The sequence below is a fragment of the Hylaeus anthracinus genome, unplaced genomic scaffold, assembly GCF_026225885.1.
Source record: "Hylaeus anthracinus isolate JK02 unplaced genomic scaffold, UHH_iyHylAnth1.0_haploid 11994, whole genome shotgun sequence".
NCBI classification, from domain to species: Eukaryota; Metazoa; Arthropoda; class Insecta; order Hymenoptera; family Colletidae; genus Hylaeus; species Hylaeus anthracinus.
The window spans coordinates 7,047,333-7,067,269 of NW_026534341.1; the positions used below are offsets into that span (position 1 = coordinate 7,047,333).

The 19,937-nt window shown below is 47.2% G+C and overlaps 1 protein-coding gene across 2 annotated transcripts in view; it reads left to right on the top strand.

Annotated features, from left to right (window-relative positions):
- The window catches only part of LOC128888935 (homeotic protein ultrabithorax-like), a 121,282-nt gene that overhangs the window by 44,234 nt on the left and 57,111 nt on the right, over positions 1-19,937 (top strand). Inside the window, exon 2 of one of the 2 annotated variants that reach the window (XM_054146169.1) lies at positions 93-134. The exons of the other annotated variant lie outside the window; for it this stretch is intronic. Coding sequence (XP_054002144.1) covers positions 93-134 — 42 coding nt within the window. The remainder of the gene's footprint in view (positions 1-92; positions 135-19,937) is intronic. 2 annotated transcript variants of the gene reach the window in all.

Genomic DNA, 19,937 nt, shown 5'->3' on the forward strand with positions numbered 1-19,937 from the left:
GATTTATTCGGGTCGATGGTCCATCGGCACTTGTTTACCCTTCCGTGAGCAAGAAACCACTGACTCTACATGCAGACTTTTCTCTGTCACAGGTAAGGAAGATATTGCTAAGCCGCATTGGACATGGTTGCAAGGTGAGTTGTGCTTCCTTAAAACTTCATTAAGGCTCGCGAACGCTTCGTAAACTCGAGCTTTCACCGGTCGCGGGGATGTTTCGAACGGACTTCACGAAAAATTCTGCGACCGGCAACCGAACGAAAAATCATCTTGCGAGGCGATCGACGGATCGAGGACTCGAGTCGTATTGAAATGATTTTTCGAAATGGTGATAGTTTCGTGCCGAATTCGGATCACAGTTATACCGCGCGTCATAGATTTATGCGGAGCGAGTCGCAGATGCCACGAGGGTGGTAGCCCTCGAATTTCCTCGAATTCGGTTTAGTCCTGTGGCATTTTCGGGCGACACGGGAGACGTGCTTCCAAGAATAAAGAGTCGTGGGGTGAATTTTCATCTTCGGGTCTCCCTATCCGTTGGGAAGGTGCCTCTCCTCCCCTTCGATGACGAACTCCTTCCACGCGAAGCTTGGGGAGAAGGATCGCGAGGAACAGCTGCGGGCGTTTCTCGGCGACGCGACGAGAGAACGTCTGTTTCTCTTTTTCTCGAGAAAAGGAGCAACAAAATGTCGGAGAAGCAGGTTCACCACGCGGGTAAACATATAGCGGTGATCGCGTTGTGCAAGGGGAGGAACAGAGAGGAAGAAAGCCGAGGGAGAGGACGCGAGAGTGAACCGGAGAGAATACAGAACGATGCCTTCGAGGGTGATCAATAAATATTGGCTCTCGGGGGTGAAATTGGGGTAGCCGACTACGGACTATGGCGACGGAGGGCGAGAGGAAGGACAGTCGTGCTGCTGCGGTTGCCGCCCCTTTCCTATGGCACACGACGTATGGCAGATATAACCACTTGGTATAGGCAATGGAGAATCGCTCATGGACCGTAATTCCCTCAGACTTTCTGATCGATACTCACTTTAGGCCATTCCGCCGCGAAAAACGCGGAAAGGGTCGCGCGGCCGGATTTACGAGGTAAACCTGGCAAAACGGCCCTCTGCCCACCTACCCCCACCCCCGGTAAAAATTCGATGGCGCAGCGACAGTTTCGCGCAACCACCACCCGCCATAAGTCGAATTCTATATGGAAATTCTCCGTGGAATAGATGTAGCGTCGATATCGGGACAACGTACACGCTCGATTCAATGGGGAAGAGTATATTCCCGCGATCGCTGCTCCCCGACGCGAAATTTCGTTCCGCTTATTTCTCTTGTACGCGGTGAAATGATTATGCGACGATAGCAGCCGGCGCTGAGACGCGATTTGTTTTCGTTAATTGCCGCTTTAATTTGCAATTTTGCAGTTTTAACCCATTCGTAAATTTATCGTGAAAATGGTGCATGATTAGGGTGCAAAAAGTGGCATGGGAGTGGGTCAAGTAGCAACCCCTCCTTCGATTGCCACCGAGCGACGAAGGATTAAACGCCTAGGGATGGGAAGATCCCCATTGATGGAGGGTTATTCGGGCCGATGAGCTGCATGATAGAAGCATCTCGATATCCGGCTTATCCATTCGCGGATCGTGTTGACTCAGAGATCTCCGTTATCACATAGGCAAAAGAATCTCAACACCTGATAAATTGCACTCGAGATGCATTGCAATAAAACAGATCGGTAATGAGAAATATTACCTGGAACTCGAGCATACAGTTCACGGAACGTAACAGTGTCCGCTACGTGTAAATCGTTGTTGGGGTGGAAGGCAAGAAAAGCTCGGTTCCTAGATGAGTAAACGAGTCAAAGTGTCTCTCCTGTAATAGGATTTGAGGACTTCACGGGGACGATTGTAAGACCGAACGGATTAATTCTCAACGGCAAGAGACATTTCTTCCCCTCGCCCTCCCTCAATTGTCTCCGCCATCTTCCGCTCTTTGCTAAATAGAAATCCTCGTACCTCCTCCGTGGAGTGGTTTCCGTGAATTCGGTTAGAATTCGGATGAGGAAACTGGATGCTTCCCGAGGCGTGAAATGGCTGCGTTAACCGCTTGCACGAGCTGAAAACCCGCGCAAGGAATGGGGCGGACGCCTCCTTCTCCTCGCTCGTCCTATCTCCTCCGCGAGTCGTTTCTGTCTCTCTTATTCCATTCTTTTCCAGGCTTCCGGCCAGAGACAACGTTGTTTAGTAATACCATGCCTCAGACTGCGCCGGAGGGTCATAATAGAATTTATGCATTTCGTGGTCTTCCGTTATTCTTTACGGATACGTCTCTGCGATAGTTCGCGTTCCGTTAATCTGTCTGCGATCGTATCAAACCCCTTCTTGCGTCTATATTAATCAGATCCAAGAAAAATGTCGCTTCTTCCATGAATCTTCTTCTTCAAATCAATACAAAGCTCTTCGTAATATACCACGTCGTTCTTCGCGCAATCGATTACACTTTATTGACTTTTTTCCACGTTCATACACCGAAGGCGTGTCCCAGGATAAATGGTCGCGAAGTTTATGCACCCTCTCAAGAAAAATCCCTCCACCCTACTGCTCGCTCTTAAATTTATTAACTATAAATTGACAGAATGTTATCCTATTTGAAATTCCCGGGGAATATTTTTATCCTGGTGGAATGAGCTGGTGAATTTTCCACCCCGAGAGGCGCGAGACCAATCTTTCCCTGTCTTCCGACGCGTCGCCCCTCTTTGTTTTCGAGATGGGGGGAAATTTTGTGTGGATCGCGGTTCGAATACGCGGATAAGCAATATCATCGTCCAGATCTCACCGAGAGGTATAAGACGAGAGTTATGCGGCCCGCTATGCGCGAGGGAATCATAGATCAGCGGCCGGGACGTCTGCAGGGACATGGAAGCGAACGTGAACGAACGGAGAACCACCGCCATCATCCCCGTGGAACCCCCTTTTCGTTCTTCTACAACCCCACCATTCTTCCAAACCAACCCCCGACTGGTCTCTCCCTGTCTCCCTCTCGTCGCTACCGTTCTCTCACTTTCTCTTTCCTTTGTCTCTCCGTCCCTCCTTCTCCTCGTTTCGCTCTCCAGGTCTCCGGCAGTCTCTTTCCCTCGACATTCGTATCTCGCTATCTTGGAGACCCAGCCACGGGTCCTCTACGTGTTTGTCTTTGTACGTTTACGTGTATGTTGCGCGCGCGTCTACCGTTTGTACACTTGTACCGGGGGTGTCCGTGTGTCGCGTGTGTCCAAGATAGAACGTGTATATCATCGATATGTATACCTACGTAAAATGCCAAAGCAAGCGCATAAGGCGACGCGGGGAGATCTAAGTACGAGTATACACACAATACTGGGTGTGGCATCCAGGCTGAACTATTATTTCACCCGACGGAGGTGTATTATGGCTCCCGAGACGCTGGAGGAAACTCGAGCTCTGCTTCAACGTACGTGTACGTTCATGTGTGAGTAATTCTTTTCTATCGGGAATAATTGCTCGCGGAATGTCACGGGCCGACCCGGCAGCCGAGAATGCCCCCATTTCGCCCCGGTAGTTTTGTTTAGGGGAAAATGTTGCGCCGTTTTTATTTCTATTGCGGATCGTTCGTGGTTCGGGGAAGAAGCGTTTTAGCTGCCCGAGAATTTCGCATTTCGCTCAAGAGATTCGTTTATCCGGAATAGTTAATAAGCTTAGGTAATTGGCCGCGGATAAGGACGGCGTTCTCGTTGTAACGAGAATTAAGAGCAGCGAATGAACTGGTTCCGTCCCGTGGTAGTGGTTCTATCCTATTTTTTCGCCCGGCGGAACGTGAATTAAGTCCCTTCGCTATCTTCAGTCCTCACGTAAATTACACCAGCTCCCATGGAGAGAAATGGCCGCCTCTTCTTTTCCCCGTCCCTTCTTCCCCTATCACCCTTCTCCTCTCCACTCTCTCCCTCTTCTCCTCTATGCAAGTATAACTATACTTAGGAACAATTGTACGAAATAATGCAATAGCAAATCAACGCCTACTTTCACTTTTCCTTAAAAGCACTCTCTTTTTACAACTTTATTCATTCGGCATAGATAAAATTTCCCGCGAATTATCAACCGACCCCTCAACTTAAGTACATTTACTCGTTCATTTTTAATATTTCTTTCGCGTTACATTAAATCGATGAGACCTTAAATTATCGAGCCAAGCCTCTCGAGTGTTATAATTCAGAGCTTCGAGGGTTTCTTGCTTTATTTAACCCCAGCTACTTTTCTACTCGGATATCATCGGTAATATTATTCTCGGAAACGCACGCTCTACGTTCGCAACAATTTCACGAGTCTCTAGATTCAAGTGGTTTTACGGTAGCTCCGATGCTTCGATGCTTCGAAAGGGTTGAGCATAACTCGAAACATATTATGAACACATACATAAACATCCCTTGGCGTTATCAGTTGTCGGACGCCGGCGCGCCGGATATTGTCGCATCCTCCGTTTTGCTCTCCCTATTACACGGCGCAGAACGAGACACAAACGTGCTACCCCAACAGAACCCGGGAAACTCAGCTGGGGGTGCGACTAAAACGAAACAAGATCCTTAACGATCCGCGATGCGTGATATTATCAGATTTCTAAGAGGATGGACGAAAGCAATTAATATTACCGCGATTTTGTTAACCGTTCTCGTTAATAATTGCGTCGGTATTAGCCTGTGCGGAAATTAAATTCATAGGAAAATACATTTATTCTGTGGCTGATACATAAAGAAGAATTTTAACAAAATTTTTTGAAGCATCGCAAGCATAAAAATATTCGTTTTGAGCGAGTTTCACTCGGAGCTCCAGGGATTCTTGTTTTTTTCCTTAACCGTCGAAGGATGTTTTATGCCGTCGCGCGCCCGACGACAAAAGAACCGGGACTTTTACTTTTTTATTGCCTGGGAATTGCGTCTCGACTGTGCACCTTTCCCGAAGCAGGGGTGGGTTTACCAAGGGGGGGCAGTAAAAAGCAGAGAAACTGACTTTCCTCGGTGAAAGTCATCCTCTACCCCCTATTAGAGCCCCGAGTACTTTGTTATTTTCAGAGGAAAAAAGCAGGCGACGCTTTTCGTTCGGTGAAAGTTTCGGGACATGGCACGGTGGTCTGCACGTTTTTCTACTATTCGGATAGGATCTTTTTACCGCTCGCCGCGCCCTGACGCTTTCTAAATTTCGAATGTCTGTACGGTCAGGAATATCTTCCTCGAGATAAAACCTCGTTTTGTGAAAGATAACGTTCGAATATTTATCGCCTTAGTTTCTGAAAACATCTCTGTTTGAACCTACAATTACGCGAATAAGCTTTTATTATCGAGTTTTATTTTTTATTTGCGAGTGCAATTGACTTTCGAACAACCCAGATTTTTTCGTTCGAGTACCGTGCTATTGTTAGTCGCCGAGAACACGCAAAAAAGTATGAAAACGGTCATTAAATTTCGCCGGTTGTACACAGATATTTAAGCATGGTCACGGTGGTGCCGTTTTATTACCCGTAACAACCACATCGTATAAACCAGGGAAGGACCGGGACTACCTGCTGCACCTTAACCTTCTACAATGCAAATTCACGGAGTCAACCTTAGACCGAATTTCCTGGACTTTTTTTCACGACAGTCGTCCTAAAATATTCCGAGAGAATCGCATCGTTTGCTCCTCGAAGGAACATTATTTATGATTCTTAACTAACCGTTTCTTTGATTAAATGTTAATTGAATTTTGTCACCAATTAAACGTTCGGGAGGAATGCGCCTCGAAATAGCCGAGGAGACGCTCGCTGGATCGGGAGAACCAAGTGGAAGGATATTGCATCGTACGAATGGGTGTAAAGGGTGCCGTAGGGTGAATGCGCGGGGCTTGAAAGAGTTAAATCGAGAACGGTCCGGGGTGGCTAGCGACGAGCAAATAATCGAGTTTAATTGCAAAACCGTCGGCATGATTTAATTACGTGGCGCCGCGCAGTTAGATATATATTATATACCGCACCCTGATACATATATACCTTTCGCCATCGCCCCTGTCCCCCACCACCATACGTAATGATAAGTGAAATCGCGGGTGCTATGCGAGCCCGTGTATTCGTTCAGGTATCGAGGAAAAGTCCCCCACTTTTTCGCGAAATAGTTGGCGAATCCAGATATATGTCGTCTTTGAAAGTTTCTATTTAAATATAAAGTACTTTTACACTACTAAAACTAGCCAAAACACGGGACAGGTTCGTGAGTAATGCCCCCATTTTCTATCGATAAGCAAGCCAACAAGTGAGAGTCTCCGTATTATCGAGGACGCGAGGCATACGAGTTTCGCCGAGACGGTTATAAAGGAAGGTACTAGAGGTTAGAGTACGTGTCTCGGCGTGCAATTAACTTGACGTACTCCAGTGTGTGCACTTGAACTCGTTAACGATACCACCGTTTTTTGGCGTGGACAGACTTATCTGATGTAAGAACAACGATCCGCAAAGAGACCTCCTCGCGGCGAGCGAAGAAGGAACTGCATTTCTGCATTCCCACGCGAGTTTTTGCGCACACCTTCGGCTGGCCGGCCGGCCGGCCACGGCTATGCGCGCGTATCTGCATAAACGTGTGCAACGTGGAAGCGCTCGACCCGAAGAATATCGCGGGAGATCACGAAAGAGGGAACGCCCGAAGTTTCGTCGAGTGGCGGACTCGTTTGCACCGGTGCATTCGAAACCCAGCCGTATCACGCGGACCCTCCCCCATCCCCCTTTCCACCGACCCGATTCAGCCCTTCTTCCAAGAGGTGGCCTTATCTCTGGTTGGTTTTTGTCCGACCGCAGTAGCATGGCAACACGCGATGCAACGTTTCGCGCGAGACCAACCTGCGACAGGAGATTTCCGGCTGATATCGTCAGTTCGTAGCACGCGAGCACGCCGAATCCCCTTTTCCAGACTGGACGAGATTGATGGCGCCCGCATCCAGCCCGATCCGATTTTATGAGCTGTTGACGACACCTTCTGCTCGGTACACGGCCCGGATAAATGATAGAGAATAGCCGCGCGACTCACACGCGATCCTTCGAGGACTCAATTTCTACCTGGTCGTCGCGGGAGCGTTCCATTTTCGGTTAGGAAGCCGCTGTCTCGTACCGGGGCTAACGTTACCCGAATAAACAGGAATTGGTTAACAGATCATGAGAGAACAAAGGATTCAAGATTGGTATCGAATTTTGGACTAAACGTTTAAAAGTTTATGAGTGTCGAATCCTGGCTAAAGCGGCCAAGTTATTTCGCACAGTAGCTATCAAGCCAGGTTCGCGCGTTTGTACGTTCGCACCGCATCCTGTATTATTCAATTTCAGGCTAACATGAAGGGAGATCTTTTTAGATTATTATTAATTAAATCGAGCAATGTTTATGGACGTCATGGTTCTAATATCTCAAGCAAGACAGAGAGATGATATCGCTCGCGGGAGCGAAATATCAAGAAAACCCTCAACATCGCGACGGCCATTGCGGCTGGCGTATTCCTGGATCGGGCCGATGGTAGCGAGAAAACGATACGATCGAGAACGCGCGATATGTGACATCGGAAGCTTAAGTGGTCTGAAAATGTAATGGTAATTTTATCGTCATAATGCCCACGTGGATGGTGTGCGTGCAAGAATCAACGAGAATCGAGAAGGACATGAATTTTCATGGCGGAGCGTGTGTGGCGATCGCTGAAACATCACGATTCGATGTAATTCACGTAGCCGTTTCACGACGGGAATTAATGCCTTCTGTGAGTTAAACGAAGCCCGTTAATAACAGGATCACCGATCGCTTATTTTGCTAACGCGTAGCGACAGCAAGCCCGCGTTTCACTTTAAGATTAGATTGCGTACTTATTAGTTCCTCTGCGCGTAACTTTATAAATTATAAATGATATAAAAGTGCGAGGAAACGCGGGATTGAGAATACTCGGGTTCTAGGATGCCTTCTAAAATGCTATTATTTAAAGCTCAGCAGACCTCTGCCGCTATCAACGACTCTAATGGATCTGTCGCTAGACAATGGATGTAACCGTGAAGGGGAAACGAAGCCAAGAAAAGGAATCAAGAAGAGCAGCTGGTTCGAGAAACAGAGGTCACTGTCTCGTTACCAAAATATATTGCTACATACGCCTTGAAGCGCGTTCAACGATATCGTGGCGTTAATCGTGCCTCTTTTTGGGAAACACTTCGACGTCACTTTCACCGCGTGTTTCTGTCTGGACAGTCTTAAATTATCGGGCTCCGATGAAATTTCACTGATGAATACTACGAAGGTAGACAAGCACCGTGGATTATTCTATTTTTTCGCGTTTTGGTTATCATAATAGGGCGAGAACTTAAGTTCCCTTTAACCGATGACGTCTTCTGTATGCAACGATCTCGAAACGACCGGTTAAGGATCCTCCGAAGGTTAAGATACCGAACCGCGCGATGAAGTCGTTTGGACGGCTTTCTAAATGACTCCGAACATGCGAACAGCATCGGGAGGGAACATCTTTAAAAAATCGCGTCAAACGGGAATCCTCAGGAGCAAATATGAGATAGCACGGTCTCGGCCGTTCCCACTGAAAAGCTCATAATGTATCGGGTTTTTCATTTGGGCGACGGTAATCACCGTCCTTTCGGTAGCCGAGCCGTTATCCCTATCCTCTCATTCCGTCTCTCTCTCTCTCTCTCTCCTTTTTTTTTTATCACGGGCGCGCGTAAATCGGCGGTAACGGCGATAAACCTGTGAAGCTGTGAACGTCCAACATTTGTTATTGCTCTCGCGTGTGAAGTTTGATATCCTCGTGTGCACACGCACATATTAATCCCTGCCGTGTAAGCATATGTATGCGCGTAGAATGCAAAGGACGATGTTGCCGCCGCTGGTGGTGGTTTGGTGAATCGCGCGCAGGGGATGGGTCCGTGGGGGTGTAGCGAAGAGCGAGAGAGAAACGGCTGAACCTAGTGAGAAAGGGCGACGGAGAAGCGACGAACCAAAGGGTGGAAGGTGGGGGATAGGTGGAACGGGGTAGGCGGGGGTGGGGCGTGCGCGCCTGCACCTCATAAACTTAAACCCTAATTAACCGGCGCTACGGCTACTGTTGCGCCCTACGTGCGTATGCTTCTCGTTCGTACACACGAACGCACTTTGTCGCTTTTCCCTCTCGCTCCGTTCTTCGCCGGTGTGCGTTTGTGTTGCACGTTCGGCGGTATTCTCTAGCGAGAGACGCGATGTTTATTGCTCGACTTCGCGTAAATTAGCTCCGTGGCGAAACTATCCGGTGGGTTTCGTTCGCGATACAGCCACCGCGCACCACCAGCTCCCGAAGACGAGACATCTTCTTAGCATTCCATGGGTGGCGAGATGTTGTCGGGGATTACAAACTTTAAGGCATAGAGTAATCGCCAGGCGCAACGGATACGCGTGGCGAAAAGAACGTATAGCTAACAGGTGCGATTGGTCACCGGCGACCTCTTGGAATTCCTCCGGAGGAATATCTTTGGAGATACAAACTTTGAGGCGTGGAATAATCAGCGAAGACAATATACGGAGATCGGCGGGCGAGGTAAAAAGGCGAGTAGTCGGCGGCTTGCGATTAGCGACGGCGAAGGTAGCTCCCCGGAATTCCACGAATGGAATATCTTCGAGGATACAAACTTGAAGACGCAATCACGAAGCGCAGCGTGCGTAAATTCAGGATACGCGACAAAAAAACGTGTAGTTGGCAGCTGGCAATCGGCAACTCTTCGAGATTCCTGGGTCAGAATATCTTCGGGGGTAGAAACTTCGGCTGTCGAGGAGAAAGCGAGACGAATCGGTAGGAAGTAAAATCGCACGGTTCTTATTTCCGTTGGGAACTCATTGAGAGTTATATCGGTTCGCGTGGAAGTAATTTTTGCCCGTTTTCGTAAAAGCGTGAAGGTAATTGCGAAAGTTTCGTTTCGCCAACTTTTGATACGAGTTATTAACCAACTTGGAACGATTTATTTTCCCTTCTTTTTTTTTTAAAGTTACGGTAATATAAGGCAGGCGTTGTATTATTTCGAGTTCTCCGCATGGAAAAAGTTGCTTCTAGATGATGACTTATTTTCAACATGTGGCGCTGCTTGGGCCCACTTGTTTTTCCTTCTCGAACGGATTCCGCGCGGCGGTGCCGTTTCCGGACGATTTATTTATAATTCCAGGCCTGTCTGTGGCTACTGTACTTTTTTTTTCTCGTCGCACAAGCACTTACAATATTTAGGAAAGTATCGCTTGTTAAAATATTTTAATTGCCAAGATCCTAGACGTTAACAATATTTTAGTGATTGAGACTTTCGCAATAATGTTAAGCTACGTATGTCCACACTTGCCTATTCAAGAACTCGTGTAGCGTGCGCGCATTTATCGTGGGTCGTTCGCATTTCATGCACGGTATCTACGTTTTCATTTGAGTGCTTTTTCTTGAGTCGACGAATGGTTCGTTTATCAAACTTTTTATAAACACTTCATAAGCGTTCATGGTTTACCGCGCAGGCACAAACACGCCTACACCCCTAGAGACGCATACGCTTATATGTACGAGCGTGTGCGATCAGGCAACGCACGCGTAGTACGATTCATCGAGAAAGGTTTGCTGAACGCGTATCGTCGAACGCGAGAAACCACATAATTTTTACGTCTCGACCGTATTTCTCGGCTCGCTTCGGTCGTCTAGAACCAAAGCGTAAATTGAATATTTACTCTATTCTGTCGTTCCTTTGCACATTCAATGTGACCATGTTTGTTAACCTTCCGTGTGGGACATGACGAAATGAAACTCATATGAAATTATTCATTCGTACTTGTTAAAATTTCAAATATGAAACTCGAGTGTAGCTTGAGCCGGTTCAGATCTTGAAAGTTCGTTACCAGATAGAAGTGCTCGAAATTTTACTACTTCTGTTGTAGAAAGGAAGAAATAGCTATTTATTTTTCTGCATAATCTTCACACATGGTTCACACATTTATCCTTTTAAGTGGACACCACATTACACGTGACAGCGACGATTGCGTGTTTCATGCTGTTGTAAATAATTAAAGTTGGTCTGTAGGCCATTGTGACATTACATTTCACACTCCATTCAGAATATTCTATTAGCATACTTAATAAATTCTATATTCGTATAATTAAAAGCATACTCTACATTAAAGTAAATAACTACGAATGCAGCGCTATCTATGACGAGTAATTTTCCAACTAACTGGTTGCAACGAAGGTACTAAAGTAATCTCATTTCGACCTTTTTGGTAACACGTGGTATACGAAACACTCGAGTCCTTGGAGACAAGAGGTACTCCATTCGATCAGGCAAAATACGTCCCGAAAATAACGAATACCTGAGCAATATTATGCCGGTAAGAAACTTTCGTGTCCCCAAAGATGATCCCCATAAAAATTGATGTTTGACCCGTGGCTCCCGGATACCTGTGCACCCCTACGTAGCAATAATTACGGTAGCCAGCACAGGGCGGACATGTAAAATCCGTAATATCTGATCACATTGCTGGCACACACACACGCGCGCGCTGTCATGCTGATCGGCTGAACGTACCTAGAAACGCGAGGCTCTCGCGTCCACGTGCTTTCCTCTCGGGAACCAGAGTTCCCGGAGTCGACGGTGCGTGTATCACTCGATAATCGCGCACTTGAAGCCGCTTCCTGCGTTGAATCGATCATGAAAAATGCGTATCGAGGAATGAAAAATCTAATAGCGAAATCCGCGCGACGTGGGTGTATCCGAGGCGAAGGTTGCCTCCGCGGCATCCGACCTGCGCAGACCCCGGCTCGAACTCGCCGTTCGGCCAATATGGCGACGCCATAGCAGCGTGGGAGCATGATGGGACTTGGGATTCGAGCTCTCGGCGCACAGCTACAAGAACCGGTCGATGCGAGTATGGAACGACGCGCCGCGGCGCCACGGTCGTGCGTGCTCGCGGGCGCTGGCAGCCAATGGGGTAGGCGAGAGATCAACATGGCCGCCGTGTCGCCGCGGTTCGCTTTTCTCGGCTGCGATTTCGGTTGAACCGTGTTTCCATTGTTTTTCACGATAACGTTGAACGACTGTCGTCCAGCTCTCGCGATGCCACCGCGGAATGGACGCAGACAGTGGTACGTAACCAGCCGGAAATCCCGTTGGCTTTCCGTTCCATCGAGCGCAAGGTGCATCTCCGTTGCTGCCATCTTAGGATTATTTGTACACGTGTGCTTGTGACGCTTCTATATACAGGGTGTTTCGGAACGGTTGGTTGAGACTACCGGTACGAATTCTGCGAACCGAGGATAAGAGTAGACGTGTGTCCGGAACAATTCTTGACATACGGTTTAGTGCGTGTTGATTGTTGTTGACTTTGTGGGTCTGTTTACGGTTCATTTGTGAGCAACACGTAATCCGAGGTTGTGATTGATTTTTTGTAGGCTCAAATGTCTTTCTGCTAATGGTTACAAGTTTGTTCGATATGTTTTCTGATAAAGGACGTATCAATGTTATCGAATTTGTAGTCAACGGAAACGTGTGACTCATGCGTAACGTGACCGTTCGCGTTTTACGCGCGGTATGAATCGTGTTGAATAATTTTCGAAATTTTCTACATAATTATTAAATTCATACACCGACTTTTAGAATCGATTTATGTTTTTCCGAGTTCTATACTTTCGTCCTCGAGAGCACTTCTTGGACACTCGAGTATTCGAGTGCTTCCTCCATTGGAGTACCAATCCTCGTGTTAAATACATGTAGCTGCTAAAGTAGGACCGCCCGTATGACTCTAAGATTATCTGGTTTAAATTCTGTAGAGCTTTGGGACTCTTAAAGACCCTTGGGTGTACAGGGGCAAAATAAAACGTTTGCACCGTATTACAGAGATCTGTTTAGATACAATCCTACCATTCAAAAAAATCCACGTTCGATTTGATCACACGGAAGTATTTATCTAAATGCATCGAATATCATGGAGCATTTATTGCGAAGGCATTCACGTCGTTATAACATTAAACGTTCCCGGACACATGTTTTTATAATACACAGACCTCGTACTCGATGTTTCGAACAACCCTGTTTAAGATACCCTGCACGCGCACGTGTGTGTATGTGCAAGTTCATTCTCTGCTCGGAATTTACTTTTTGCTCCTCGTGTTTCTTGTTGCGCTTCTGACAAGGCTTTGATGTAATTGTTGTTTTCAAGCAAACACGAATAATTGGGTATTCCGTTGACTGTGAATCATCTTTGTAATTCATGTATTGCTCAAGTATCGTTGCAACGCCCGCGCCGTTGGAATTAATGTCGATCGCGCGGTTCACGAGCATTATTCGTGTCTTGTAGAACGTTGTGTAATCAACTTTTGGTGCATCATTTGCGATTTAATAAAACATTGAAGATTCCTTCTTACAAAACGAAGAAATCTCAGAGCTTGAAAACTATTCATTTATTTTCGAATCTAGAAGAAATCAAGCCCACGAAACACGGAACCTCGACTCCCAAACCCACTTGGAACTATGTATCGTGTTCGGTGTTAACTTTCTCCTCGCATAAACCACGCGTACGGCTTGCGCGCGTCGATTAGCATCTTAATTGCATGGCTGTCTTGGTAGTCGCCCAAAATGTAAATAGACCGAGATTTTATTTGGTAATTTGCGTGGACAACTTTTTTCATGTACATCCATTAGGCGCGTGCATTCGTTTTTTTTTTCGCAACATAGACGTCGTGTTCAAACGTTGTTCTACAAATAACCCGGACAGAATGCTGGCCGCAACAATTTCGTCGTCGATGATTACAAATGCTCGTTAACTATTCTGTCATCGTCGTTTGGTCGACGTTTCTCGTTAAGAGCAGAAAAAAAAGAAGAGCGAACGAATTAGAATGCACGAACCGCTTGGATCTCGCTTTCGCCATTAACGGCGAAAGCGCACGATAATTGCGACACTACGGTTAATGATCGTGACGAAGGAATCGGTCGAAAAATGGGTCTTGCCGATAAATTATCTCCTGCGGAAACCGGTGTCGCGCCGAGTAAGATTCCGACGCATTTCTCCTCCCCCTATTTATTCGACCGTAATCATTAGACGACTCGCGTGACTCGGAACGATGCACTTAAAGCAAAAAGGTAATCATAATCGAACCGTTTGTCCGTTCGCATTATTCTCCGATGACATTTTTACAGTGGCTCGTAAAATTTCCCGGAGCCCATTAAGCAAGCTTATATTGGATAATCGTGCGTTACGAAACCACCATTCGGCAAAAGTAATTTCAACATTTCATACCCGAGACTCTGCCGGCAGGCCTTTTTAATAAATAACCCGCAGGTCGTATCGGGTGCAAGGATCCAACGACGCAATATTTATCGAGATAATTGGCAACGTTTACCAAGGTCCTCGCGAAGTGTGTTGCCGATTTCACGGTGTCGTTCCTTAATTGGTCAATCGCCATCGTCCTTGTTTGACTAACTTATGCATCGCGTGTAAAACGATTGTTTTTTTGTTATCGCAAATGCATCGCGTTCTTTTTCCGAATATAAATAATACTAGACAATATAACAAAATATATTAAAAACTTGTATCCTACTGTAAATACTGAAAAAAGTATCCTAATATTTCGAGAAAGTATGTTCAGACGATACTTTGAAATCACTGTGAATTCGGTGTCCGCCATGATGCCTCCTAACAGTTGCCGTCGGACACTTCGATTAAGTCACTTGCTACGAGTTGAACGCTTTCTACTTCCTACCTCGATAAACGAAGATTACAACCATTGTTTTCCATGATTAATGTTTTGTTTTTCCTTAACTTCTGTTCACCTTAATCAAAATAATTTTATGATGTTTGTTTCGTTGTCTACGTCGTATCGAGCGGATAAAACAAATAAGCACAATAATTACGACGAAACGTTTTCATTGCAAGGTGACGAGCTCATTTATAAATTAACCACTGTAGCGTAGTCCATTAATCTGAAGGCATACGTCGTCGAAGCAAGTGAAAAAATGAGCGAGGGTACAAGATATAGCAAATTCCGCGCGATAATATGCAAAGTTATCGGTCCGGTAACGTGTATGGGCTGATAAATAATTAACTGCTACGTGAAACCGCATAAAGTAAAGTAATCGTGCGTACACGTTAATCGCGCATATGCTTTTACGCCCGACCGACTTTGTCGGATTGCTTTGACGCGGTTAATGCAATTTCCTCGGCCAGTTTTACCCGCTTAATTAGTCGTTCAGTGCTCAATGTTATTATAATCTTCAAGCATAAAAATAACTGTCGAAATTAAAATTAATTAAGAACACGGTAAGAATCGTTACGGTTAATAAACACAAGGTTAATTTCCACTTCGCGTTATCTTTAATCCATAACGTGTTCTTCTTCCGTGTACAAGCACGTGCTAGTGAAATCCAATCCTCGTCTTCTGACTACGAGGCAACACGGACAAGGGGGAGGGGGGGTTGGGGGTTGTTTAAGCAATCGTCGAGCAAGAAATCGTAACGACCGTGTCTTATTACTCTCATAGCAAACAACGACAGTACCTTTCCGACTTTTCGCTTATCGCTTCTAAAGAGGCTCGTCCATTAGCTTACCGATACTATCCATTCCTCTCGAGCACACGTGGAACAGTAGCCTGTACGCGCTACTCGAACAGTTAGCAACTATGTTTTTATCAATTAAACATCATCGATTGCATTCCACAGTCCTGCTCCTCTGCATTCCAGATCCGATCGTACATGCCCGTGAATCGATAGATGAGAAACTTTCTAGCCACCGACGATCTTTAAGTCTAAACAAGGAAATGTAACGACTCCATGGTACAAGGAATCATTGACACGATAAATCAGAATTATTACCAAAGAGTCGAACGATCAACGAGCCTCGCGAGATGGCGTCGACTTGCCAACGAGGTTCCAAATTGGCGGTTCTCATTGAAATTCCGAGCGTCCGAAGTTGTACGTTTCACGGCGAGTTCGAAAACTCGATGAACATCCGAATCGCCGAACGAGAGCACATCGTCCATGTCGGTGTGCCGCGTTTCTATGACCTCGCAACAAAAGCTCTGCACCGTTAACGTGTACTGGTCACTCGCAGATTGATGGACGTGTAGCGGATGGCATCATATAAAACTAAATTCTGAATGTATAACCTTCTAACGCGAGAGGGTTCCCACCCCTAGTTTACGAACTTTCGTGCAGGATGACGCGCGTATACAGATAAAAACACACTCGTATATTAGGGTGGGTATGTCGCAAACGTAACGTAACCAAGAGAACGCCTATAGATATTTAATAAAGTCCCACGCGTGAGTTTTTCTTCCCCGTATCAAATGTCCCATCGCGAACGTTTCGCTAAACGAAACAACGTCTGGAAGTCGGAGGATCGACAGGGAAACGAAGACGCGTGGCGGATAAGAGAAAAGCGAGGGCTGTCTGGAGATAAGAGCTGGGGCGTTTGGCTTTTCCGACGAAGATGTCGCCGTTCGAAGACCTCGAAATCAATTTAGAGAATCGTCCAAGATAGTCGGATAACATCGGCGGGGTTATCGATTACGTTCTCGTCGGTTCGCGTCCCGGACGTTCGTATTCCCTGAATCGAACGTTTCTGAAACGTTGGGCATGGGAGTCGCAATTCAGCTCGGGAGGACGTAAATCGCCGTCGCGTAGCTCCCTCGTTTACGCTTCCAACGGGACGTGGAAGGTAAGAGAACACCTGGCCGCTGGTTGCTGGCAAAAGTGGGCAGGTCTCTAGGGGCTTCCTCGATGCGCCACGCACCGATATACGGATAGAGATCCCCCCCCGACCGCAGGAAAACAATTATCTGCTCGCGAGGCGGGTTTCAACTCGTCGAAGGGAACGAGAATCAAGAATCTGGCTCTCATCGTTGAGATGTCGATCATCGGAAGCAACCGAGCGAAGCGAAAAGGCAAGGACGCGACGCGCTGCGATGCTTCGCCAACACGCGCGATAATAACCCGCATAAAAGACACCAGCTACTCGACGCAGCGTATCATCGCGTCGCGCTTCGTTAAAGCCTCGACGTATCCGAGGCGATAGCGATTGCGTTACACTTGGCAGACGCGAGCCTCCATCAACCGTTTTTAATATTGGATATCTCACGACTTGTGTATCTGCTGTCGTACAAAGTGGGAAGAAAAGAACAAGAAGGGGTACGGTTAATTATTATGTTCGTGATGAAATCATACAGACGCGATAATTAACTCTTTCTTCGTTTCCCTTTCCTATCTCCGTCTCTCCGCCTCGTACCTCTCACCCTCGACCCTCGATCGTTTTTTGCGCGAAGGCAATGCTCGGTGGCCGTGAGTCTCTCGTATTAATTATTAATCGAGCTAATTAAGACGCAAGTTCCAGGCACAGTGGGTTGGCCGAAATACATACTTAATGCGCGGGTTGTCCTTTGCCGCTACGTCCGGTTTCTGAAAACGTATTTCCGTCCGTTGAGGATGGCTGAGGACTATGTCTTGGTAACTAGAACTGTCAGACTCGTTAGGGCCTAATGTATGAACACGTGATGTTCCCCAAAGTAAAATCAATTATGGTTAGATAAAATGTAGGCCCTAGACCTTCCCTATCAGAACGTGAGAGGCCTTAGGGTTCATACGTAGGATCTACCCATGACTTTTAACATATGTAGCAGTAAAACCATCCCTCAACGGATAAACCATTTTTCCTTACGACAGAAATCCTATGATCACGTTTTCCACGGACGGTGGTGTACTTGTTGCAGTTCAAATATTCCATTGAATATGTTGAAAATGAGATTCATCGACTACGTTTTGTCGAAATTCGCGCTGAAAGAACTTCCTTTCTGTCCGGTCGAGTATAGATACCTTCCAATTCACCACGCTCCATATATCTTGATCGCTGCACGAGCGTTGAAGAGTTTCTGGATAAATTTGCATATACGGGAGTATGCATGGCTGGTGATTTCAATTTAACGCGAGTTAATTGGTATGGCTCTATGTCCAACGTTTTATCGCCACCTGTTTCTATGTTAAACTGTAGTGTATGGATCGTATCATAGACGATAGAGTATTTCACCTATCTCAATTTAACGCAAGTCAGCCATATCGCCAACAATCATGTATCCTTACGCGGTTTAATTTTCTGCATCTTTCATATTTCAAACATTACTCGTTTTCTCGAGTATCGTTCAGCAATTGTTCTCTACCTTTCCTATCTCGCTCTTAAGTTTGGCGATCGAGTCTCTTCCGGTGTCCACGTTGAGTATCGGAAAGCGTTGTCTCAGGACGTTTAAATTTTGATCGTAGAGAGGAAAAATGATCGTTGCGTTACGCGTCGTCCTCGACATGATTCCGAGGACTGTTTCGCATCCCGATGCTTCGTCTGCGGGCGTCGAACGCGTCAGACGCGAATAAGCCGGTCTCTCCGCGGGAATATAAATGCGCGAACAGTGTCTTTTGAAGGAAGAAAGGAGGCAGAGGAGACCTACGCGCGTACATACGCTGTTACAACTGGTCCTCCTAAGGGAGAGAAACACGCGACGGAAAGGAGAGATCGAGGGGATGAAGAGAGACACGAGTGAGAGAGAGAAAGAGCGAGGAGGAGAGAACGATAGCCCCGAGGGGCCTTCAGGAGGGCTCTGCATTGAGTTGTAAAAGCGTTGGTTCGCTCTCGCCGCCAGGCGGCATGGTCGCTTATGTAAAGGCCGGCTACACGCCGCGTGATGAGTGGACGCTGTTCCGAGCGTTTCTTCTTTTAACTCTTTGGTCTCGCTTTTGCACTCTTACCTGTCGTTGCTTATGTACGCAAGTAAGCGAGCTCGCTCGCGAGCCTGGCCCGTATGCGTGAGTACTTGCCCGCGCTCCGTACACTCCCCCCCTTCCGAGAAATCCTTTTCCCTCCCTCTTCGTGGTACGAGCGACGAATCGACAACCCCCTTATTCTGGTCGCGAAGCGTTCGTTTGCTCGCGTGCTCGCGTGTCTCCCGGCGAACGAGCGAACGAGCCATCGAACGATGGAACCTCTTTTTCGTCGCGCGGTAAAACGAGTTTCGCAAATTGGACCATTCTTTTGGCAGATGAGCGATGTCGCTGGTCGAACCGCTTTTTTCTCGCCACTCCCCCGGTATACGTGGAAATTACGGGTTCGCGACGCGCGAACGACCGCAGGTGTCTCCGTCTCTCTTCTTCGTTCTCCATGGAGACGCGGAGGAACGGTAATGGCGGTATCATTAAGGCGCATCGACCAAACAACTCGTCATCGAGATCTTTAGGGTCGGTGTTAACCGCCTCTCGAGTTTCAGTTTAACGCCCGCGAATTAGCGCCGGCGACCGGGCGATTTTACCGCGGATGAGTTCTCCGAAATCTGTTCGCGAATGGATCCGCGAATGTATGTCGCGCAACGGTCGCGATCGAGCAAGAGTTTATTGGGTCTCCTCGGATCGTGGGTACATATCTATGTGGATCAGGTAGGTAAGTTAGTCGGTTGCCGGTTAGTCCAGGCGGAGTAGAGGAGCGCGATGACGAGAGAGAGTGAACCGGTTATGGGCGAGGCCCTTCGACTCTTCGTATTCTTGTTCCCGTTCTTGGGCCCAACGGAAAGAGTGGTGGGAGTCGGAGGGGCAGTAGAGGCGAAGTTAGGGGAAGGGAGACGACCGGGAAAGAAGAGGGGTATACCAAGTATGGTGGCAAAGAGGATGATGGGGTACCGAGGCCCACGAGAGGAGAGGAGGTCGGGCGAAGAGGGAAAAGGGTGAGCCGAGGATGGGATGAGGAATTCTCGTTGGCTTTCGCTTCGATGTCTTTATACGCGCGGCTCTTGTATGGCCGTGGGACATATATCTGTCTCGCGAGAGCGAGGCGCGCCGCCAAAAAATCAGATCGAGTGTAAAAATCGCATAAACTCGTCCTGGTGAGTCGAGAGCTATGTCGGCCCGGTTGGCGCTCGCTCAGA